Consider the following 25,582-nt stretch of genomic DNA (forward strand, 5'->3'; position numbering starts at 1 on the left):
GAAGCAAGTGAGTTAAAAAGCTCAATATGTGTAGTTTTATTACCAAGTTAGTTATCTTAAGGATACATCCACAGGTGCGAATGATGTACAGGTAGAGTTAAAAGAAAAGGGTGCCTCTGAGCACATTCTGAGCCTAAGGATTTGTTTCCAGAGTCAGAGTATAGCCCTGTCAGTCAAATGCCCACCCCTCCTGGCTAGTTGTTTTCCCATAGGCTACTTTATTGTCACTGCCCTTATTGGGGGCCAGTAACCCTAACAAAAGATTTACCAGTAGATCCCAGTGTACCTTCTCCTGCTGTATGGGGAGAACAGTAGTATGCTAGTCAAGTTCAACGAGCTTAACAAACACATTCTATGCACTGTGTTTCTGCTTGCATTTTACAGATCACGTGTACTTTTTGGTCTGATCCAGCAGGACTCGTATTTTTAGGATGAGGTCAATGGATTGGAAACACAACGTATTCTTTTATACACATAGCCCTCTCCGCACAATGCATTTTTTTAAACATAAACGGGACTACGAGAAGCCTCTGCCCCAAGGAGCCCACAAATCTACAGTTTGACAGCAGCAGGGGAACAAATGAGGGAGGGCAGGGGCAGGAGAGGGGAGGCTAACAAGGGATGAATGTTAGAAAATGAGGCTGTATGTACTTAGCGACTTCCTTTCACCTGTGGCAAGGCCCGGAGCGGGGCTTAAAGCGGTTCAAAGAAAAAGAGGGTTTGGAAGACAATGGAGGAGAACATACAGAGGTAAGTGCACACAAACCACATATTTAAAGCACATGACTTCTCCCAAAGAATTATGGGAACAGTAGTTCACCCTTCGCAGAGCTGCAATTCCCAGCAGCGCTAAGGAACTACAGTTCCCAGGATTGTTTCTGGGGATGCATGGTGCAGCCAAAAATCTGTTTCTTCATCCTGCAAAGCCTGAGCTCACTGTCAAAGATGAACTCATGGTTAAGTGTCCCACAGGTCTTCCACAGGGGTGGAAGCGATTCATCTCGATCGCCCTGTCCTGTCCCAGGCTGCCCTCAACTCAGGAAGTGAGCTCAGGCCCTGTGGAAATGAAGCAGACTCCACAGTGACCAAAAGAAAAAGAAAAAAAAGGAAAGGGAAAGGTACAGGCTTTCAGAAAAGCCAGTGTTTTATTCCAAGCACAGCATTCAAGCGACAACAGCAGCAGAGATTTATACCGGTGCAATTTGCAAAACTCAGCTTTAGCTAGCTGGGGTTTACCCATCAGCTTCAAAGGCACTGCAAATATTTTTACCCTTCCAGAAAGCACTAGGAAAATAGGAAGCTGCGGAGCAGCTTGGAAAACAATGGCGTTTAGGTACAACTCCCAAGGTCAGGAAAACGCTGCCACACATTAACTAGGCTTTCTCTCTCTCTTTTTTTTTTTGGAGAGGAGGTGACTTCAGTTCACAGCTAACTTGTTATCCAAACAGAAGCTGACTTTCAGCAGCAAACCAGCCACTAGCAGCCCACAGCAAGCCTTGGCCATTCATTCGTGGGGCCGGGGAATAGGACCAAGGTTGGCCGCTGCAATCCTTGTAAACGTCTCCCTTTGGTTGAGCACGTGCTTTGCCTGCCAGAAGTCACAGGTGCAATCGAACGGGATCTCATGTAGCAGTTGCAGAATCACAGAACTGCAGAGTTGGAAGGGACCCTCCGAGTGTCATCTAGCCCAACCCCCTGCAATGCAGTTGCTAAGGAAGTTCTTTGCCCAAACCATGGAGAGCAGCTGCCAGTCAGAGCAGCCAGTATACTCCTCCCAGTACCTTTTCTTTTTCTGCTATGACGTCTTTTAGATTGCAAGCCCAAGTGCTGGGACTGCCGTATCGCTAACACTTGTAAGGCACTCTTTCTGGCTGAAGAGGAATATTTTTTAAAAAACCAAGCACCACTCTAAATAAATGCATAATAATAATGGCAGGTTAGGTAGTCCAATGGTCTCTAATGCAATGTAAGTCAGAGGCACAGAACAAAACATCACCAATCCGGTTCTGAACCGTCCACTAGAAATGCAGCCTCTTTGTCTGAATTCATTCCGTGCTTCCTGGCTAATTCAAAACATGATTTCTCTTCATTAGGTCGGGAGTCACACCTTTCTCCCACCCTCTCTCTTTTTAACCTTAGTCTCTCTTACTTACACAGCCAAAAGACAGCTGCCCAAACAGAAGCAGAAAGCTCAAACTCACTTCCACGGGACGAGCCCTTTAAACCCCATCAGGAAAGTCTGGTCCTATTTGGGCATAATGGTGATGCTTCAATGAAAAAAGAATGAGCAGTTTTCAAGGCAGCCCCACCGGTCCCCTCCTTTATATTTTCCTCCTGCCAAGACGCACAAGAGGATTTAAAAATAATAATACTTGTTCAGATTACCCATGGAGATATCGAGTATTGAGGCCTCACTTTCTCAGCCACCTTCCTATTTTACAGATGGGACACAAGTCTGGAAAATAGAAATACTACAGCTTAGCACTGGAATAATGCTTCTGGGCGTTCAAAGAGATCCTCATTTTCTCCCTTAGTAATCCTTACAAACAATCCTGTAAGGTGGATCAGTGTTGCTATCCCTAGGCTGAGGATGAAAAAAGGGTTGAGAGTAGGAATTGGTGTTCCGTCCAAGACTGGTGTGTATATAGGACTGTAGCCTATCTAGGAATAAATCCCCCATGAACTAACTCAAAGGAACTGACTTCTGAGTAAACATGAATAGGACTGCACTGCTAATGATCTCATGGCTAACAGTGCGATCTTAACCATGCATATGCAGAAGTAAATCCTTCTGACTTCCATGGGGCTTAATCTCAGGTCAATGGGTTTAAGATTGTGACCTAAAATGGGATTTGAAGGGTGGGGGACTCTTTAGCTGGAGCTAAGGTCCCAGCGAATCCCTGGCTGCAGTGGATCTGAAACAGAACCTTGCAAACTCAAGTCAGCCCTTCACTCAAGGGACCACAGTGGTTCATTTACAGTATCCACTTAACTTTCTGAGAGGTGGGGAAGGAAAACTTTCAAAACTCCTAGGCGCTTGCATCAGATTTTAGGTGCCCCAGAAACATGTGAGGTGCAAAGCGCAGAAAGCAGCCTTTACCCATGTTCCAAACAAGGTCTGAATCAGCAATATTACATGAGTAAAAGGGGATGAAAATCGCATGACATCCAAGTGCCGCACAAATTGCCTTGGTTTCCCTAAGGCTAAGGCATTCATTTCTCCTGTTCCAAGCCAGTATTCCCATAGCGGATCCCAACCCCTCCCTCTGAAGGTCTGAATGCAGCAACAGTTCACACCTTCTGCTTGTCATTCTCGCTTCTTTGAGGAGGACCTTTTAGCCACAGTGTCTCAGGTATCCTGACACAGACCCCTTCAGGAACCTTAAGAAGCACCTTCTTCCTTTTCAACCTGTGCACATTTTGCATACTAACATTCTCATCACGCCAAAAAAAGGAAAAAATCGAGAACAGCTTCTTCAGCACAAGCGCTGTGTGTCAAAAACCTTCCCTGCCTCCTCCTGTCCACAACTCAGTGAGGTCAAGATATTTCAGCTTGTTTTAGTGCACTCAAGGCAATAGGAATATGAAAGTTTGAGATTAATGCAGCTTTAGCTAAAGCTGTCTATAAGCAGAGTATCAGTTGCCCAGGTCGGTACTGAGACCAGTTCCCCAGCAAGACTTGGCAGACATGAAACCCAGCCTCCCAACCTTATATCCTTATTTTCATTTGTTAACATAATAATTCCCCATTTCAGGCACTCTGAAAAGTACTAGGACCGTCAAGATGAAGACAGCTGCCCTGCAAGATCATCAAAAAAGAATTTGTCATTTGTCTCGCTCCTAAGATCCCAGCAAACCCTAGCCGTAAAGTAGCAAGCAGAAACCATCCTGCCATCATCACACACAAGTCATGCAAATCCCACACATCATGCAAAACAGGATTTTTTTGTTCATGTGGTTTGCACTGAAGGAGAGAGAAGCATCCCTGTTTGACTTTTCTCATGCCCTGAGGGATCACCACCTTGACCTAAGCAAGAACACATTTGTTAGGAAACAATAATCTCAGACTGGTGTGGCTTTGCCTGGCTAATTCAATGCAAAGATTATCAGGGCTCCGTTAAGCCTAAGGTTTTCAGATGCTTGGGAGGGGAAAACGCAAACTCAAATCCAGACAACATCACATCTTCCCATTCAAGTAATTAATCCAGAATAAACATGATCGGCATCATCGACAACGGTCTCTCAACCCAGTTCAGGACCACCGGAACCACCGGAAGACATATGAGCACAGCAAGACGATTAATCCAAGCTTTCATTTCACTTTGCCTGCTTCCCAAAAGGATGGCTAAAGTGAGATAAGAGGCAACTACGAACCAGTGATAAGTGATCTTGAGCAAGCACCCATCTAGACATTTCATCCCCATCTCTTTTTGCCCCAAAACTAGACCTTTCAAGGGGAAAGAAAGGGGCACCCATATTCCTTTTTTAAAACTTCCCCACCAAAATACCCCCCTCAAAAAAAAAGCTATTTGCAAAAGACTTCCCCGCCACACACAAAACTCAGAAGGAAAAACATTCCCCCTCTTTCCATTGACTCTTAAAAATTCTCATTCGCCTCAAAAGTTACTTAGGGCGCATTTTTGGACACCTCCCTCCCAACCCTCCTCTCCTAACTCCCAAAGGTTGCAATGAATCGCTCCCACCAGAACCCCCAAAAAGAGGTGAGCAGCGAGGGGGGGGAAGGGGGAGGAAGAGGGGGTGGAAGTCATGCCCCACTTTTCCTCTCCCCTTTTGCAAGATCACTCCCACCCCCCAACTCCCCACCCCAGATCATGCCCTTCCCTGCCCAGAGGACAACTCACCTTTGGGTCCCGCTTTCTTCCTTCTCCACTTGACCATTGAACGGCAGGAGTTGGGGGGTGAGGGGGGGCGGCTCCCAAAATGCAAAAAAGGAAAGAGGCTGGTTTGGTGGGGGTTTCCTCCCCCTTTTCCTTGCAGGGGGGGGTCTGCAAAAATAAAATGAGGGGGGGCAGTGTGCCCAGGGGTGTGTGCCAAGCCCTGCAAGCCCCCAGCCCCAGCTCCCCCTGGCGCCCCCCAAGGAAGAGAAGGGGGGAAAACCCCTCCCACTCCTCCCTGCTCCCCTCTGAGCTCAATCAGACCAGACTGGCTGCCTTTGTCTGTCTGACAAGCGCCATGTTGATATCAACATCCAAGCTCCCACCTGCCGCCGCGGGGAGGCCCTGGGATTTGTAGTCCTCCTTCCCCAAGGGGGCCGGCGCTGGCCGGGCGGGCGGGGACTACGACTCCCGGCGGCCCCCGCGCGCCGCCGCGCCAATGAGGCGGCAGGAGACGGGAGAGCGAGGAGCAGGTGGGCGTCGGGGGGGGGGAAAACGGAGCCAGGAGGGGACTACGGTTCCCGGCATGCTCTTCGGCCGGCGGCCCATGACTTCATTGGGGACGGGATGAGGGGGAGACTACATATCCCAGCGTGCTTTGCGGGGGGGGGGAAAGGCCTAGGCCGGGAAAGGGGCCGGTCCTCTGCAAATAACAGCCGGGTGAAGCATGAAGCTGGTGAGTTGGGGAGGCCGGTTGGGACCGGCATGAGGGGGGCACGCACGCGCCCTGCAGCCCTGCGAGGCGGACCTCGGCTCCCCTGAAGGGGGGGGTGCGGGGGGCGGCGAGATTTAAATTCCTTCCAGTAGCACCAAGGTCCAGGTTCTTGCATTTAGTAAGAAAGAAGATACCAGTCTGTACCTGTGCAAGTTTCTTGGTGAGGTTGATGGACTTCCATTTCATGCGGCTCAATGTGGTGCCTTCCATAGTTCCAGTTACAGATAGGTAGCCGTGGAGAAACCTGGTCTGAACAAAGACCTTGGATTCTTATCTCATTATACATGACAAAGCCATTTTTCACCTTCTCACCCCTTGCTTTTTCCTGTAAGACCTATTGCAGTCATTAAGAGTCGTCAACAGGCTCATCACAGCTATCTGCCAATCACCCATTCCCACCACCCTTCTGAGTAATACCCCTCCCCACCTTCTCACTATATAGAAGGGTCTGGTGACTTCTCTTGCAGTGTATCTGAAGAAGTGTGCATGCACACGAAAGCTCATACCTAGAACTAAATTAGTTGGTCTTTAAGGTGCTACTGGAAGGAATTTGTTTTGTTTTGACTATGGCAGACCAACACGGCTACCTATCTGTAACTGGAACTATGGAAACAAATTCCTTCCAGTAGCACCTTAAAGACCAACTAAGTCAGTTCTTGGTATGAGCTTTCGTGTGCATGCACACTTCTTCAGATACACACAATCTACACAAGAACTGACTTAGTTGGTCTTTAAGGTGCTACTGGAAGCTATCTGCCAATCACCCATTCCCACCACCCTTCTGAGTTATACCCCTCCCCACCTTCTCACTATATAGAAGGGTCTGGAAACTTCTGTTTCAGTGTATCTGAAGAAGTGTGCATGCACACGAAAGCTCATACCAAGAACTGACTTAGTTGGTCTTTAAGGTGCTACTGGAAGGAATTTGTTTCCATAGTTCCAGTTACAGATAGGTAGCCGTGTTGGTTTGCCATAGTCAAAACAAAACAAATTCCTTCCAGTAGCACCTTAAAGACCAACTAAGTTAGTTCTAGGTATGAGCTTTCGTGTGCATGCACACTTCTTCAGATACACTGAAACAGAAGTCACCAGACCCTTCTATATAGTGAGAAGGTGGGGAGGGGTATTGCTCAGAAGGGTGGTGGGAATGGGTGATTGGCAGATAGCTGCGATGAGCCTGTTGACGACTCTTAACGACTGCAATAGGTCTTACAGGAAAAAGCAAGGGGTGAGAAGGTGAAAAATGGCTTTGTCATGTATAATGAGATAAGAATCCAAGGTCTTTGTTCAGACCAGGTCTCTCCATGGTTTTAAGTTTGGTAATAAGTTGCAATTCAGCAGCTTCTCTTTCCAGTCTATTTCTGAAATTCCTTTGTAATAGAACAGCTACTTTGAGATCTTGTCGAGAATGTCCTGGGAGATTGAAGTGTTCTCCTACTGGTTTCTCTGTCTTGTGATTCCTGATGTCCGATTTATGTCCGTTTATCCTTTGGCGTAAGGTATGGCCAGTTTGTCCAATGTAGAGAGCTGAAGGACACTGTTGGCATTTGATGGCATACACAATGTTAGAAGCATACACAATATAGAAGAAAAAGCCTCATTTCTTCCTTGGAGGCCACCTGGCAGGGATGCTATGGCTGAGAATCTGGCAACTTTCCTATAAAGAAGGGGGAATCCTAAGCCTCAGGTTTTATAGTGCTGCACGACTCCAAAGAGTCCATCGCATATTATTCGTGTCGTGTGTGAAAAATGGATGGTCATAAATTCAGAAGCAAGTATTTCATGCAAAACATGAGTAGCTTGTGGAACTCCCTGCTACAAGATGGCGTTAAAGCAGAAATGGGGAACAGCTGTGGCCCCTCATGATGTTGAATTCCCAACTCCCATCAACCACAGCCAGCAATGGCAATGGCCAGGGATTATGGGAATTGCAGCCTCCCAAAATCTGGAGATCCGCATTTTCCCCATTCCCTGCTTTAAGGGAAGATTAGACAGATTTGTAAAGGACAACAGCACCAGCAGTACATCAGTAGAGGGGAAATCACAATATCTCAATGGAACCTCCACATTGGGAGCAGTCTATCTCCGAGAATTTGGTGTTGGAGACTTAAGCAGTGGGAGAGGTGTTGGCCATCTGTCCTCCTTGAGGGCTTTCCAGAAGAGTCCGGCTGGCCGCTATTAGGAGCAGGTTGCTAGGCTAGATGGACCCTGACTTAGTGATGTGAGGTGAGAATATTCTGCAGAGAATATTCTCGAGAATGAGAATTTTCTCAAGAATATTCTCTGCTAGAAAATTCTCCGGAGAATATTCTCCACAAACTGTACATTCTAATGTAAGAACCAGTTTTACAACCCACACTTAAAAAATCTACTAAACAGTAAGTCAAGCTGTGATATTGCCAGTGCAAGTAATGAATAATGATTTATTTATTTATTAATCCAGTTACCTTACTGGGCATTCTGTCATTCACCATTGGCTGTTCTGAAATGTGAGCTACAGAAAACAGGTTTTTTTCTTTTTAAGTTTTAAAAATGCTATTCATTTAATTTGGTGAACATTTGAATTTGTATGTATTTCAACTATATGTAATAGCCTTTTTTTCTATTTTGGTGTGACCTTATTCTTAGCAATTCTATACCCTTGGTCATACAGTGTGATTTTTTCTTTTTACAGAAAGTAGCTTTAATATATGGTTAGTGGCAGACTTAGTGATTAACGTGAGTCATTCATGTTGAAGTTTTGATTTCAAGTTTGGTGCAAAAAATCAAAGAATGTGAATTCACTGTGAATAAAAGTATCTGTACAGTTTTTGGTTGCCATCTGAACAAGTTTACCCATGAATAAACATTTATATTAACTAATTATATCATTTTCAATACGTTAAAATTATATCATTTTCAATGCATTAAAATGAACATTCTCCTATTTTAAATGAAAATTCTCTAATATTCTCATTAATCGAAAATATTCTCGATAATATTCTCCAAAAGGTTATTCTCGAGAATTTAACATCACTACCCTGACTTTGATCCTGGAAGATTCATCTTTTTATTTAAGCCATTGCAGGAGACATTGGGGAAGAGAGCTATTTTAAAATCGCATGTACTTTCTCACTTTGAGTAAAGCTAATTTAATTCTCACATGTGAAAACACCTTGCCTCTCCACCAGAAACAAACCAAATGAACAGCCATTGCTTCCTCAAGGAACCCGTGGTGTAATAATACGTACTCATAGTCCAAAATCCAACGGTGAACTTCACATTTGAGGGTTCCTTACAGCATGGATTTAACATTGAAAGACACCCCTGAGCTTCTATCATAGCATTTGTGCCTATTATTATTATGCTGGGATAGCTCAGTCAGTAGAGCATGAGACTCGTAAGCTTGGGGTTGTGGGTTCGAATCCCATGTTCGGTGAAAGATTCCTGCACTGCAGGGGGGTTGGACTAAATGACCCTCGTGACCCTTTCCAACCCCTACAGTTCTGTGATATTATCATTATCATTAAAATGCTTTAAAATGTCTAGGGGCTTTGCAAAAATTAAACTGCAGCACAAATCATTCCCCACGGGTTTACAATCTTAAACACACAGGAGGAGGAGGAGAGAGGGTTTTCTCCCCCCTCTCAGAATCTTTGAACCCCTCAAGTCTGGGGGAACCCCATGCAATTTAATTGCAAGAAAGTCAGGATAGCATCTGGTTCCTCATCCCTGGTGTGAATTTTACTCTCTATTTAATGGCAGCAACAGATTTGCAGAGGAGGAAACCCTATCAAGACGTGGGTGGCACTGTGGGTTAAACCACAGAGCCTAAGACTTGCTGATCAGAAGGTTGGTGGTTTGAATCCCCGCGACGGGGTGAGCTAACGTTACTCAGTCCCTGCTCCTGGCAACCTAGCAGTTTGAAAGCATGTCAAAGTGCAAGTAGATAAATAGGTACCATTCCAGCGGGAAGGTAAACAGTGTTTCCATGCGCTGCTCTGGTTCGCCAGAAGCGGCTTAGTCATGCTGGCCACATGACCCGGAAGCTGTACACCGGCTCCTGGAGCCAATAAAGCCAGATGAGCGCTGCAACCCCAGAGTCGGCCACGACTGGACCTAACGGTCAGGGTTCCCTTTACCTTTACCGTTTAAGCCCTATCAAACACGGTGAGGTTTATTTCAGAGTAAGCAGGCATAGGATGATGTGTGAATTGAGTGTAGTTTGTGTCATGCCCCCATTTCCTATTATTTCTCTCTGTGTGTGATTATTGTGTATTTCTGCTATATGGTCGTTCATAAATGCCGTACATAATTCTTGTTTTAAATCGAAAGTCCAAACCATAGAACTTGAGAAAATGAAACAATTTTTTTATTTTAAAAAATCTGTGTTCTACCCGGTATAGAATGTTTGCTGCCTTATCCTGGAGTGATTTCACCAGTAAGTGGCTTAGGGCTTGTTGCCATCATTCTCTTTGCCTTGACTCTCAAAGTGTTTGCATTTTGATTTTTCTCCCTCGCGCACAAATGCACCCATGTTTGCATATTATGATTTCATACGTTTGGTATTATTTGAGTCTCAAAGAGCTCTCTGGTAACGTACTTAAGGGAATAAGCCAACCCTCTTTGCTTTGGACTTGGCATGGTCAGCGATCGAGATCTCAAGACCTCATCGAGAGTTCCCTCTTTTCCATCTTGGGCGATGGGTAATGCTTTTCCGCTTAGCGTCAACCTATGTTCCCATCAATACCTCTTAAGTGGTTGCATGAACCTGCCTCTTCTGCAAGGTTGTCCCCAGGCATCTGACTGCCCAAACTTTGGGCAAACACTTGGTCTTATTTCCTGGCCTCTTCTGCCAACCAAGGCTTTTGGTGATAGACCCGAGAACGATATATCTTGCATTCCAGCTGTTTCTGCAAGTACGTAGTTTCTGGTCCTCCTGCTTTTTGCAAAAGGGTTCTTTTTCTTTGCAAAGATCTAGTGGCTCAGTTAGTTCAGGCCAAATTGTGAAATTGAGATCTCCTCCTTCTGCTATAATAATAATAATAATAATAATAATAATAATAATAATTTTTTATCATTTATACCCCGGCCATCTGGCTGGATTTTCCCAGCCACTCTGGGCGGCTCACAACAGAATTAAAAGCACAATTAAAAGTTCTTCGCCCCTCTTTTTTGCACCCCCTTAGATTTTCCAGGGACGTGGGTGGCGCTGTGGTCTAAAACACAGAGCCTAGGGCTTGCCAATCAGAAGGTTGGCGGTTCGAATCCCCTGGACCTCAGTGTCCAGGCTGGACAATGGGGGTGGAGACACTCCTTCAGGTATACTGAGCCGAGGCCGTTTAGGGCTTTCAAGGTCAGCACCAACACTTTGAATTGTGCTCAGAATCGTAAAAAGGTAAAGGACCCCTGACAGTTAAGTCCAGTCGTCAACGACTCTGGGGTTGTGGCGCTCATCTCACTTTACTGGCCAAAGGAGCCGGCGTTTGTCCACAGACAGTTTTTCCAGGTCATGTGGCCAGCATGACTAAGCCACTTCTGGCAGATACGCCGTTTACCTTCCCACCGGAGTGGTACCTATTTATCTACTTGCACTGGCATGCTTTTGAACTGCTAGGTTGGCAGGAGCTGTGATTGAACTACTGGTGCTCACCCCGTCGTGGGGATTCGAACCGCTGACCTTCTGATTGGCAAGCCCAAGAGGCTCAGTGGTTTAGACCACAGCACCGCACTTGGAAACATACTAGGAGCGAATGTAGATCTTTCAGTACCGGTGTTATACGGTCTCGGCGGCCACTCCCAGTCACCAGTCTAGTTGTAAGTGTATGATCCAATGAAGCCCCCCCAAATACATAGGTGAAGTAACAAATGAGTTAAGGGAAGCCATATTTCCTCAAAGGAAGCAGTTGCTGTCCGGTGCGCTTCAACGCCCCATGTTGCTGTTCAACAAAATACAATGCAAATTGCCAAACAATCATTATCAAAATGCTAACTGTTCTGGAGCAAATTCAAATACCTGCTCGCCATAGTTTAACAGCTGCTCGGCGAGAAATGTAGTGCATTACAGAAGGCTTGTTTTTGATTCTGTATCTTTGCATTTTTGTTTTCCTCTCCTTTTTTTGTAAACTGCCTACTTGCGATCAAGCACTGTGTAAATTTTGTTCAGTGAATAAGTGTCAAAGAGAATGGGGAGCAGGTCATGCTAACCTTGAACCGTTATACCTTTATGAGATTGTTTGAAATATGGCAAGGATTCTTGGGCAGCAGACTGGTTGGCAAAGCTTCTTCCTCCCTTCCAGGCCTGTGATTTTCTTTTGCTTTTATTGGGGCTGGTCATTTATTGGATCCCATCTCATTCCCTTAGTACTGCCTGTCCGGACACCCTACGCTGCCATGCAACGTCCTCAAGTTCAAATCGACCACCATTATGCTCGACTGTGGGCTGGATATGACCTCGACGCTCAACTTTCTGCCCCTGCCTTTGGTCCAGAGGTACGTCTCGAGGCTCCTTGCACGCTTTCCGGTTCTGCTTTCCGCTTCGTAAGCTAGATTTTGGGGAGGGAGAAGTTTAGGGGGTGAGGGAATTCTTTCTGGGAGGAAAGCCCAGAGCTGACTTGCCTGGGAAAGGAGGTTTTTTTTCCCCAAATGAGCCCGCAGCATCGCCTGATAGCATAAATAGACTTAGTCCACTTAAAAATTCCCTTTATCAAAATAACGTCCTTTGGCTCAGTAGATGGAAAACGGTTTATGGATTTATCGATTCGGTTTTCCAGATAATTTATTCTAAGCTTCAGTAAAGTATTGCGGCAGCGGCTCAGCGCAAGTGAGGTCACAGATCTGTCATCTTTTCTGGCTTCTTCAGGCAAGGAGAGATAAATGGGAGGCAGGAGGAAAGTGCAAACTTGCCAGGCGTATATCTTCCCCTCCCAGACACACACACACACACACACACACACACACAGCAGCCCACCCCACAAATTAAAAAGTAGATATGTTATAGGATCTTCAACATAATCAGAAAAGGAAGTGAGTCTCCCGATGGGTCCCGATTCCTGTGCGCTGGGAAATCCTTGCCACAGCTCAAACGAAGCAACTGAGATGACTTTCACAGGAGGGCAAGCAGCCAGGGGCGCTCCTGGCTTCGCATTTCTCTGCCTTATATCTGCTCCCAGGTTGGCGCTAGTTTGCAAGGAGAGTCTCCCTTGATTAGACGCCGGCTGGCAAAGGGGCTGACTGCTGCCCAATCCACCGAGGGGTGCAATGCAACACTTGCCCCGACACGGGCAGCGGCAACCCAGGTTACGCCTCCGGACTACATGGGCCGTTGGCCTGATCCAACAGAGCTCTTCTTATGTGCTAAGCATGTCCCTTCAGACATACATGCCCTGACCTTCGTACAAGCAGATTGCTCCCACGTGGAGAGCTGCCTGTACAGATTCCTAGCTTCCTTTTTGGGATCGTAAGTTGTTTTAAACTGTTTTTAACCTATGGGGACACAGGTGGCGCTGTGGGTTAAACCACAGAGCCTAGGACTTGCACATCAGAAGGTTGGCGGTTCGAATCCCCGCGACGGGGTGAGCTCCCATTGTTCGGTCCCTGCTCCTGCCCACTTAGCAGTTCGAAAGCACATCAAAGTTCAAGTAGATTAATAGGTACCGCTCCGGCAGGAAGGTAAACTGCGTTTCCGTGCGCTGCTCTGGTTCGCCAGAAGCGGCTTAGTCCTGCTGGCCACATGACCCAGAAGCTGTACGCCAGCTCCCTCGGCCTATAGAGCGCGATGGGCACCACAACCCCAGAGTTGGCCATGACTGGACCTAATGGTCAGGGGTCCCTTTACCTTTACCTAACTGTAACCTGCCCTGAGACCTTAGGGTAAAGGGTGGGTGATTAATAATAACAGATAATAATAATAGCAATTATACAAATAATAATTAATAGTAGTAGATGTGATTGCACCACCACCAGAACTAATTTTCCAAGGAACTTGGTTTACTTTCGTAAGCAGCCTGTACGTGGTTCTGGGAACAATCAGGTTGAACAATCGAAACTTCTCCTCCTGTAACAGAATCCGACTGCAGAGATGCTGAAATCCAGTCGCAGGGAGGCTGTTAACCTTTCCTGTCTGGAGGAGCGTCACATTTGCTTGTTTTATTTATGTGTCGTGTCGAACTATTTAGGATTAATCAATCACTTCATTACACTGTCAGGAGCCCGTCAACGAGAGTTGCTTTATTTGGGAGGCTTCTGGGAAGAGAGCCTCAATATCGCGGGAGACGTTGATTGTCCCCCCCTCCCACTCCCCTCTTGCATATTGCATCATCGAAAGGGAACATCTTGTGCTTATCGGGGAGGAGCGTAAAGTTCCTGGGCGAGCAGCTCACCTCTTCATCTTCTTCTCTCTTTAAAGAGTACAGTGAGAGAAAAAAAGTATTTGATCTCCTGCTAAATTTGCCCGTTTGCCCCCCGACGAAGAAATGACCAGTCCATAATTTTAATGGTAGGTTTATTGTAGCTGTGAGAGACGGAATAACAACAGGAAAAGCCCCAGAAACCCAGAAGACAAAAGTCAGAGATTGATGTGCATTATAATGAGTGAAATAAGTATTTGATGCCCTATCAACCAGCCAGATGTCAGGCTACCTGGTATCTTCACTGTATGCAACGAGCTGAGATTAGAAGCACCTGCTGTAAGGGAGAGGTCTTACCTGTTATCCCAGCTCATTACAGTACCTGTACAAAATACACCTGTCAACAGGAGCTGAAAGGTTAGACTACTGCAATGTGTTGCATGGAGGGGCTGCCCTTGAAAACTGTTTGGAAACTGTTAGCTTCCCAGGATTTAAAATTTAATCCATTAATGGTAAGGCCCGGGAAGTATTAAAGCTCAGTCGTGGCTCTGTCTGGGGCTCAATTTTTTTAATCATTTCTTTATGATCTGGCTGGGTCTATTACGAGTTGCAGCCTGAAACATGTGGAGGGCACTATGTTGGAGAAAGGTGACTTAGCTGTGCTACGTTTGTGAAATGTACATGGAGCATCAATAGCTTAATTTTTTATTATTATTACTATTATTGTTTTAAATTTTTATACCGCCCTATACCTGGAGGTCATATTATGCCGTTCTCTGAAAATGGGTGCTGATGTTGTCATAAAACCCATTAACACAGCTTTTTTTTCCTTTTCTTTTCCTGTAGTCCAAGGCTATCTAAGCTCCCTGGTTGGATCTTAAAAGATGGGAGCACTTTTCTAGACAAGGTAATGTACAACTGGGATTGGGTTTTTCAGCGAGCCTGGCTAATTAGCCAGCACCGTTGAGCTTGGACAAACTCTGATTTAACTGGGGAGAAAAGCAAGAGCATTGCCAAAAGCAATTGCATTTCCAGGCCAAATCCTTTGAGTCCTGCTCTTTATGATTCTTAGCCTCGTCTTTTACAAAATTAATAATAAAATATTATTATTTACAAAAAAGATTTTTTTTTGCAAAAAGAATACAGTGGTACCTTGGTTCTCAAACTTAAACCATTCCAGAAGTCCGTTCCAAAACCAAAGTGTTCCAAAACCAAGGCGCGCTTTCCTATAGAAAGTAATGCAAAATGGATTAATCTGTTTCCGACTTTTAAAAACAACCCCTAAAACAGCAATTTAACATGAATTTTACTATCTAACGGGACCATTGATCCATAAAATGAAAGCAATACATTGTACTGCAGTCACACAATCAATCAGTAGCTGATCTGGGTTCCTCACAGTCACAAAAACAAACAAAAAAAGAGCTGCAAAAACAAAAAGGCAAAATAAATAGCAAAAACAGACAGACCTCAGTGTAACCCTCAAAACGGAACTGTGGCACTCAAAATGGAAGTGTGGCACTCAAATCAGAAGTGTAACACTCAAAACTGAGCACGTTCGGCTTCTGAGAAAAGTTCGCAAACCAGAACACTTACTTCCGGGTTTGCAGTGTTTGGGTTCCAAGTTGTTTGGGTACCAAGGCGTTTGAGAACCAAGGTAACACTGTACCTTGAAATGTCTCCCCGCCCCTCGTGCTTTACCCCTGGACTCTGTTGGAGACTTTGGAGGGAATGCTTAAGAAACTAAGAAGTGTTTGCAGGATCAGGCCCAACTAGTCCAGCATCCTGTTGTCACAGGGAATGCACGTCGCAACGTATGTTGAATCCCTGAACATTGCAAGAAGCCCCATCAGCCGCATGGATACAATGCGTTCCACAATCGCATCGGAAGCCTCTCGGAGGCACTGCCTGTAGTGGGCCCCTTTAATTATGAATCCTGCTGCGCTTCTTATATTGACCGTTGCGCTTGCTTAGAATGACAAACAAATTGACCAGTTCTCCACACAGCCTGGGAGTCTGGGGTCCAAGGTGGGTGCTTTGTCATGTAAGGAGGAAGGCCCTTGTTTTTAAGACTGGAGGAGGCATTGAAATTCACCCAGTCTACCCATAATTCACCTTTTAACATATCTGGATGAGGTTAAGCGCCTCCTGCCATTTGAAGTAATTGCTTGTTTGTTATAACTTGCCAAAAATTGCTAGAATTTCTTAAGAGCTGAAGCCAGGGGGATACACTGTAGAGAAGGTAATGCACTGTTTGGTAAACATGCAACCTTTAACTTTGGGGGGAGCTCCCCCCCAAAAAAAAACCCATTTTCCCTGTGTAGAGAACTGTACAGCAGAATAGTGCATGCATCATTTGATTGCTGAGAGACATCACTGCTTTCGTTGTCTAAGCAGCCATTACTCCAATCTCATCTCAGACCTATTTGCATGCGCAGCAACCAACTGGCCGGACGGAGCAAAGGGAGAAAGACTAATTTAACAGGCCTGGGAGAATATTAATGTGGGTGTCTGGAGGAACTCGCAGGGCGGTTTCCATCTCCAAACCCGACGGAGCGAAAGTACAGAATGTGGGGAGGGAAGGAAGTGCCAAGGGAAAGATAGGTTTGGTGGAGATTTCCGGGAGAGGACAGGGCCGGCCCTGATTTTCGGCAGACCCTGAGCAAGATCTGCAGCAGATGTCCGATCCTGCCTGCCTCCGATGCCAGGCCTGAGGAGCATGTCAGGATTGGCAGGTGTCCGTCCATTCAGCTACAGCCCTTTGCAATGGCCGCATGTTTGGATTGCGGCCTGTAAGTGCCGGCAGGTGAAGCCCAGAGTGTGCTCCTCTGCTGCCCTCGCTGTCTCCTAGCCTCGGATTTCTTCCTTTTCAGCTCAGGATCTTCTCTCTTCTCCTCCCCTCCCATTTCCCAGGAGCTGAAAGACTGTGCTGGCCGGGCGTTTGTGGATTCCGTTCCAGAGTTCTGCTTGCCGGAGGTGAGTCTTCGCAGGATCCTGGGTGCCAAACCGTGACCACCCCACTTTTGGTCCCCAGCTAGAACCATCAAGGGGTTCTCAAACCCGCTCCTTCCCTCCGTTGATTTCAAAGAGGCAGGGGTCAGAGGAGTCCCAAGCCATCCGCCTCGCTTTGGAGAAAACACACATTTCACGGGAGGCGCTTATTGAAATAATGCCCATTGCTAGATGACTTTGTGATCCATTTCTCAAGCCACTTACGGCTCCTGTTGCAATTTAAGGGAAAGCGGAACTGCAAACGATGGCTGTTTTTTGAGCATTTATTTCGCTGCGGGCCCCTTAAGGGAGAAACAGCAGCTTAATGAGTGTGCAAAATAATAACACTCAGCGCTTTATATAGTGCTTTCCAGAAGGGAGCGTTACATATATTATCTCGGGAATTGTCACAAACAACCCTGTAAGGTGGGCTAAAGTTGTTTTTCGTCTGTGCTGCTGAGTTGCCTGAGGCTGAGAGAGAGAACGGCATTCCCAAAACCTGCTGGTGTTCCAGCTCCCCACCTGGCCAATATACCGTATTTTTCGCACCATAGGGCGCACCTAGTTTTTAGGGGGGAAATAAAGAAAATCTTGGCTTCCTCTTTAGATGTGCACGACCTTTCCAGCCGGGAGAAGATGTGCGCGGCTTTGGCAGAAGCCAAGACAGCGAGCGGGATGGATCCTGCTCACTGTCTTGGCTTCGTTTTTAGCCGCGGGGCTGACCCCAGCCCCCAGAACAGGCAGCTATCCGTAAGCCTTCCAAGCACAGCGGGAACTCCTGCCACGCTCAGAAGGCTTGCGGATGGCTGCCTGAAGCCCGGTGAGCGCAGCGGGAGTTGGCACTGTGCTCCCCAGGCTTCAGGCTGCTATCCACAAGCCTTCTATTGGCTCCTATTGGGAGCCCCGCATAGCAGCTCTCACCCTGCCTCTGACAGGAGAGGGAAAACTCATCCATCAGGCTTAGCAGCTGCGGAGGGCCTTGTCCTCTGAATCTGCCTAATCCTCTTTTCAAGCCCACCTCTGTTGGTGGCCTGGCCTCCCTGACTCTGAATTGTACAGCTGGAAGGGACCCAAAGGCTCATCTTGTCCGCCCCACCAGCCCCACAATCTCAGAGGTAGTTCTCCTACGTGCAGAAAGTCCCCGACTTCCTCTTCAGCCAAAATGAACTTCCTGGCAGGATGGGGAGCTCAGGGAATGCAAGTGGGGTGCTGCAACAAAAAGTTGCTGTTTGGAGTGGACCTGTTCGCTCTTCCAGTCAGTGAGCCATGCCATGCCCTCCTCTGTGATGCGTTTGGCAGGAGCTTGAGGCTGCCAGGGGGAGCCAGGCAATGTCTCACCCAGCAAGACCCAGAGTGCCTTTAAGGTCCTGGTAGAGCTCCCAGTGTCCTGCCGTAGGCCCCGCAAATAACCCAGAGATGCATTTTAAATAAAAGGACACATTCTACTCAGGTAAAAACACGCTGATTCCCAGACTGTCCATGGGCCGGATTGAGAAGGCGATTGGGCCACATCCGGCCCCCGGGCCTTAGTTTGCCTACCCATGGACTAGATGATCCATCACAGCTCTGCAATTCTATGATTCCATTGCCCAGTCTCTGGGTTGTGGGTTACGACAGATGCTCTTATTTCATTCCCCCTCCCACCCAGTTTTCCATTTTCTTTGGACTGAATGCCTCTCTTTCCCCCCACCTCCCCTAAAAAAGCAAAAGAACCATCAGGTCTTAAGTTAGCCGCCATGGGACTTTTTGAGCTGCCGTTTTTTGAGCAGCCATGTTGACCCGTTTCTCGGCTGTTACCTTCAAATCGATGGGAAGATAATTTTTCCACTTGATGACTATTGAATCCCATTAGCTGCTCCATAATAACTGAGTTAGAGGTTTAAGTTTCTGGTAAGTTTTCCAGACCAACATAATCGGGGGTTATAGCCTTACCAGTAAATATTTCCAATTACAGTTCCTGTTACGGGGATGCAAAAAATCATTTTGTCTCCTCCTCCGACCTTGGCTGACCCTACCTACCGATTCCTCTGCCTGGAGAATAGTCTGGAGAGGACAGGTTTAGTTCCAGCCCCAAAAGTGACAATTATAACCAGGCTGTTACAAGTCAAATTTATATTTGAGATTCTAGGCCATCCTTGAGGCCTCAGGCCTTGCCTTCCAGCTGCTTCCCACCTCCCCTTCTAAAAGTTGCCTCCTCTCAGCTTTTCATCTCAGAAATCTTGGCCCCTTGGGTAGAATCACAGAATCATCGAGTTGGAAGGGTCACCTAGCCCAAGCCTTTGAAATGCAGGAATATTTTGCCCAACATGGGACTCGAACCCACAACCCGGAGAGTAAGGGTCTCACGATCTACTTGTGATGGGCCCCTGGGTGAACCCCAGGGTCAAACAGGCCCAAGAAGGAGGGAAACCACTCAATAGGGCCAAAGGAGCAGAAACGAGTGTGAGACGTAGCCTGAGGAAATCTGGAGAAAAGGGAAAAGTCATGTCAGAAGCAGAGCATTGCTGGGCCCTCACTACACCCTGAGCAGTGTGGTGATCAGAGTACTGGACTAAGACCTGGGAGACCAGGGTTCGAATCCTAACACCGGGAAATCCAACGATGCTGAATGCTGGAAGGTTCAGGACAGGTAAAAGGAAGCATTTGTCCAAGCAGTGCCTCCCTAACTCTCGGGTAAAACATGGAGTCCAGACAGTTGTTAAAAGTGAACCAAAAAAACCAAGTTTATTTTACAAACATTAACAAGGTTATGGTTTCTCAGATAATATTCCTGTCGGTGTCTTAACTTTAGTTTCTTTACCGGCCTATACCTTCTGACTGATTATCTCAACTGACTCCTCTTAACAAATTCACTCCCTCTCTCACACCAGACTAGCCCAACCCACAGACTTCTCTTCTTTGTCTCGTCTAACTCCAGACTGTCTTCTCAACCACCCTAACTCTAACTCTCCCAAAAACCTCCGTGCTTAAACCTTATGCACAGTTAATTCTGCCCCTTGGGCTCCCATTGATTAGTCATTTTACAATTAGTTAACCCTTTCCTTATGAACCCAGTATGATGTCACACACCTAGGAAGGGGGAACGCCACACGTACGCTCTCTGTTTTCAGATGGAGCTGATTGACCTGTCGACAGTGGACGTCATCCTGATCTCAAACTACCACTGCATGATGGCCTTGCCCTACATTACGGAGCACACCGGGTTCACCGGAACCGTCTACGCCACCGAGCCGACAGTTCAAATTGGCAGGTGAGGGGGGGGGGAAGCCTCATTTTATCTCCTCGCCTTCGGGGAAGGATGTAGAGGACGACACAGGGAAGAGGAGCGTTGCCTCTCTAATGTTCTTGAGAGGCTTTGAAGACACGGCTGAGAGCGAGCCAAGGAAGTTCTTCTTCGCGGCTTTAAGTGTGTGCACTGCATGCTTGACTCCGCTCTTCCCGAATGTCGTGAGTCAGTTCAGGCTCCTCTGTTTGTCAGGCCTGGGTGGAGGGATTAAAAGGTGCTAAACGGTATGCCCTCACAGAAAACCTCTGCCACTGCTTCCGTTGTGGGCAGCACAGTGTGGTGTAGTGGTTAAGAGCGGTAGTCTCGTAATCTGGTGAACCGGGTTCACTTCCCCGCTCCTCCACATGCAGCTGCTGGGTGACTTTGGGCCAGTCACACTTGGGAAAGCAGATTGCTAGCCACTTTGAGACTCCTTCGGGTAGTGATAAAGCGGGATATCAAATCCAAACTCTTCTACTCTTCTTCACATGCCAGGGACACACTCCTCTGTTTTGCAAGTTGCTAAATGCAGAATCACAGGATCGTAGAATTGGAAGGAACCCTGGGTGTGCTGGGCCCTGGGGTAACCCGAGCAACACGGTCCAGGTCCGATCCCAAATCCAAGGGTTCCGTGAGGAGTCAGTCTGACAGTGCCAAGGCAGGAAACCAGGCAGGGTCAGGCACAGGGTCTCAGGCAGGTTCTGGCAAACAGCAATGTTGCTCCCACAACCTGGGGCAGGGTCTAGCAGCCTTTTATCTTTGTCAGGGTAACAGCCGGTCCTGATCCCCCGGTGACTCACCTCCCTGTTATGCCTGAAGGTGAGCACTCCTCCTGCGAGTACTCAGGTCTCTCCTTCTCTCAGACCTGAGTCTCTGCAGCTCAGGAGACACCGGTGGGTTACTAGACCCAGAGGCCGCCTCAGCCTCCCCTGACCCAACCTGCAGTGGAGCAGCTGTAAGTGATGGCCCAGCTGAAGGCAACGAGGTCATCCCTGCATCTGGAGCCAGGGCAGGCTCAGGCCCCTGACTCGGCCCAGCTGGTGCTTGTTGCAGGGGAACCTGTGCAGACTGGGGATCTTCAGAATCAGGCCCAAGACTAGGTTCAGCTACCGCCTGAGGCCAAGGATCTGGTGCAGACTGAGACTCCTCTGGCTCCGAGCCCGAGTCCCAGGCCATCACACTGGGGATCATCTAGTTCAACCCCCTGCAAGAGGCAGGAATACGCAGCTGTCCCTTATGGGAATCGAACCTGCAAACTTGGTGGTATCAGCACCATGCTCTAACCAACTCAGCTATCCAGAAGGATAAGTCGCTGGATTGAATGGGAAGGCTTGTAGAAAACTAGCGTGTCAGGAAAGAAGGGTTGAGCATTACCTCCCAGACCTGCTTGGAATTTTTAATACTGGGGAGCAAACAGACATGAAAGTGGTCAGTCACCACAATCTGGTCCTGATAAGCTAGTGTGAGAGCCAGTGTGGTGTAGTGGTTAGGAGCAGTGGACTCGTAATCTGGTGAACTGGGTTCGATTCCCTGCTCCTCCACATGCAGCTGCTGGGTGACCTTGGGCCAGTCACACTTCTCTGAAGTCTCTCAGCCCCACTCACCTCACAGAGTGTTTGTTGTGGGGGAGGAAGGGAAAGGAGATTGTTAGCCACTTTGAGACTCCTTAGGGTAGTGATAGAGCGGGAAACTCTTCTACTCTTCTTCCTCTACAAGTGAGACCCACAACAAAAAAACTGCAGTATGTGAAACCTGCCCACCTCCAAGGTGCTCTGGGTTGCATGGAAGTTGTAGTTAAGACAGTCATGTTTATTCATTTCAAAACGTCTACTCTGAGTAGGAATAACATTGGTTGCAGGGTTCAGTTAGCATTCTGCGACCACCCTCCGTTGTTTTGGGACTTCTTCCCCCACCCTTAAGGGTGTTTCCCCCCCCCCCAAATATTTTTTATACCTCTGCCCGTCATGGGGTCCCACCGAGCCAGCTGATGCCTGTCACTTGAGTCTGGATATCTACTTAAGGGGACCTGCCTTCTCACCCCTGACCTTTGGAAATGGGGAGAGCAGTTCCGGTGTGCCATCAAAGCCTTTTCTCGCTTTTGCTGCTGCTGTTGCTGTCAGAAGCTCATCCTACTCTCAAGTAGGACCCTGGCAGAGACACATGGCTGACTGGCATGTTCTCTCCCTGCTGGTCTTTCATTCGGGAGCTTCATTAGCTTTCTTCTGCCCGAACATCACAGCGACCGATGCCAACAGACACCGGCACACTTAGGGATCCACAGAGTCTTTGCAGCTTGCGTGACAGACCTCAGCATTTTGGCTAATCTACTTTATTTACATATAAACACATGTGGAGCACTGCAGCATGGCTCCCTCTCTCTCTGGCATCAGACTGGAGCAGGAATCCTAACAGTTGCTCCTCTCTGCAGACTTCTGATGGAGGAGCTGGTCAACTTCATTGAGCGGGTGCCCAAGGCTCAGTCTGCCTCCATGTGGAAGAATAAGGAAGTGCAAAGGTAAGGATGGACACCCCCACCTCCGCAGGGCACCTCCCTTGGGAACGGGGCGGGGGGTGTCTGGGGGCCACTCCTTCCCTTGCGGTTTGGTTTCTCGCCCTGCTGCTCAGCTGCCCAATCCTCAGAGCTGCTTACGTCAGTCAGAACAGCATTTCCCAAACATTTTGGGGGCCATTTGCCCCATTGGTTCCATAATCTCACCCCCAGTGCCCCTTTACCCTACCCTATTAAAAGAATTGTTATTATTTATTATTATTTTTATTTTTATACTGCTCTTCATCTCGGGGCTGTTCATGGCATAAAAACACAGTGGTTTGCGCAGCCCACTAAGGAAGATAATAGCACGATAAAATTCGAAACAGGGAGGATTAATTGCACATTTATTCAAAATCCAATTGAAACCATTCAGTTTAATTAACTAATTCAGCAAAAATGATGGACTCAGCCCAATGATGCTAGCTTTCCAAAGTGTGGAAGTCAGTTACACCCTCCTGCTGCCCCCTTGCCTCTTAGGATGCCCCCCCAGGTAATCCCCCCCTCTAGGCGGGGGAGGGGGAGAACCACCAACTTTGGGAACCACTGACTTAGAACAACAAAATCAACAATACCTCAGGGACCGCAGAACCTCAAGGACCACTTCTCTCCATATGAACCTACTCAGACCCTGCAAACATCCTTTGAGGTCCTTCTTCATTTGCCTGCTCCATGGGAGGCCCAGAGGGTGGCAACACAAGAACGGGGCCTTTTCTGTGGTGGCTCCCCATCTGTGGGATGCTCTCCCCAGGGAGGCTCGCCTGGCACCTTCATTATACACCTTTAGGTGCCAGGTGAAAACATTCCTCTTCAACCAGGTTGACATTTTACTGTGTTTTTAAATATTTTGTTGGGAGCCACCCAGAGTGGCTGGGGCAACTCAATTGTATGGGCAGCACATAAATAGCAAAATTATTGTTATTATTAATATTTGGCTGGTTGACATCCGGGGCCCTCTTAAATGAGCTGTGGAAGCGGGTGGGGATGCTGGGTTGCCTTTGTTCTTATTTTTATTACGTATTTTGTGTGTGGCTTAGGGCCCCCGTATCTACGGGACGCCTTTCCTGGTCTGCCCCGCAGAGGACCTTAAGGTCCATGAATAACCATAGTTTAGAGGTCCCGGGCCCTAAGGAAGTCAGATTATCCTCCACCAGGGCCAGGGCCTTCTCAGTGATGGCTCCGACCTGGTGGAATGCTCTGTCCCATGAGACTAGGGCCCTGCAGGATTTAACCTCCTTCCATCGGGCCTGTAAGACAGAGCTATTCTGCCTGGCCTTTAATTTGAATTCAGCCTGATCTTTTATTTCCCTTCTCTTCTCTCCCCCTCCCCTTTTATGAAGATCACCCACTCTGAGACCCCACAGCTAATTCTCCCCTGACCTCCTCACTGGCCCAAGTAGAACCAATTCAGCCAGCTAGCCCTGGTGACTATCTAATGCTTATTGGATGGCTTTCCCCCAAATTGATTTTTGAACTTTGAATTTTATTGTTATTCATGCTTTTATACTGCATTTTATGCTGCTTCTATATTGTATTACAATTAAGTGTACTAAATTTGTTGTTAGCCACCCTGAGCCCGGTTTTTGAACCGGGAAGGGCAGGGTATAAATAAAAATTATTATTATTATTATTATTATTATTATTATATCATTTTCTGTTGTGAACCGCCCAGAGATCTACTGCTATAGGGCGGCATGCAGATTAAATTTTAAAAAAACCAATAATACAATAATGGAAAAAATATCACAACAAAACACCAGAGTGGACAAAAGCCCAAGCTTTTGAATACCGATGAACAGATAGATCTTAGAGGCCTGGGAGGACCTGAGCACAATGGGACTCTCCCCAGCACATGGCGCATGGCACCAGTGCCTTTGAAACAGAGCCTGGCCAGCGAATCAGTGAATCCATGAAGGTTTTGAGCATCTCCGCTTGGCGCTGTCAGGTCGGGTCCTCAACGTCAGCCCCGAGTTGGGCTGGCTGTGCCCAAATCGGCGCCTCTCTCCTAGGGCTGGTGAGATAGCGGCTTTTCAAAACAGGGGACACCCCCAAGCGAGCGCAATGTTAAGCGGATCTCCTTTTATTTTGAGTCACCCGTGAGCCGCGTTCAGCTTGTCGGTGGTGCCTCTTCCCCTCTTTTCACAGCAGCCTGGAGTGTTCCCTGTGTTTATATCACTTTGCAGCTCAGACGCTTCCAGCCCCGATTGGGTTGTGTGCAACTGAGCCACTCCCTTTCTTGTAGGAAACGCCGGCGCCTTTTAAGCGGAAAGCTCTGCAAGGAATATACTTAATGCATCAGGGCAGCTGATGGTTTTTACCCCATTACCATCTGCAGTCTAATGGCTGGCAACTCCAAAGCCCACTGAGTTGTGGTGCTGCGGTGGCTGACATTGTATTTCCCCTTTCATTCCTCCAACTCAAACAACGGCACCTTCTGGATGAGTGCCATGGAATTGGGGTGGTTTTGCAGGGAGGATGACAGAGGGGATTCCCTCCCTTTACAGTGGTGCCCCGCAAGACGAACGCCTCGCAAGACGGAAAACCCGCTAGACGAAAGGGTTTCCCGTTTTGGAGGCGCTTCGCAAAACAAATTTCCCTATGGGCTTGCTTCGCAAGACGAAATGTCTTGCGAGTTCCTGCGGGTTTTCCCCCCTTCCCCCCCTTTTCCTAAGCCGCTAAGCCGCTTATCAGCTGATCCGCTAAAAGCCGCTAAACCGCTAATAGCGCTAATCCGCTAAGCTGTCAATGGGCTTGCTTCGCAAGACGAAAAAACCGCTATACGAAGAGCCTCACAGAACGGATTAATTTCGTCTTGCGAGGCACCACTGTATTAATGTTTCT

The 25,582-nt window shown here is 47.5% G+C and overlaps 2 protein-coding genes across 9 annotated transcripts in view; one reads left to right on the plus strand and one right to left on the minus strand.

Annotated features, from left to right (window-relative positions):
- Positions 1-5,242, minus strand: part of HMBOX1 (homeobox containing 1) — a 124,687-nt gene extending 119,445 nt beyond the window's left edge. For 7 of the 8 annotated variants that reach the window (XM_081854861.1, XM_081854858.1, XM_081854860.1 and 4 more), the window contains exon 1: positions 4,863-5,215. The gene's annotated coding sequence lies outside the window, so the exon portion shown is untranslated. The other variant, XM_081854856.1, reaches the window with a different exon arrangement.
- A 196-nt stretch (positions 5,243-5,438) lies between these two features.
- Positions 5,439-25,582, plus strand: part of INTS9 (integrator complex subunit 9) — a 69,692-nt gene continuing 49,548 nt past the window's right edge. The window contains exons 1-6 of the mRNA XM_081854719.1: positions 5,439-5,571; positions 11,954-12,081; positions 14,784-14,844; positions 16,851-16,913; positions 20,039-20,178; positions 22,622-22,708. Coding sequence (XP_081710845.1) covers positions 5,563-5,571; positions 11,954-12,081; positions 14,784-14,844; positions 16,851-16,913; positions 20,039-20,178; positions 22,622-22,708 — 488 coding nt within the window. The 5' untranslated portion in view covers positions 5,439-5,562. The remainder of the gene's footprint in view (positions 5,572-11,953; positions 12,082-14,783; positions 14,845-16,850; positions 16,914-20,038; positions 20,179-22,621; positions 22,709-25,582) is intronic.

The sequence above is a fragment of the Podarcis erhardii genome (genome assembly GCF_964252035.2).
Source record: "Podarcis erhardii genome assembly, chromosome: 3".
Taxonomy (NCBI): domain Eukaryota; kingdom Metazoa; phylum Chordata; class Lepidosauria; order Squamata; family Lacertidae; genus Podarcis; species Podarcis erhardii.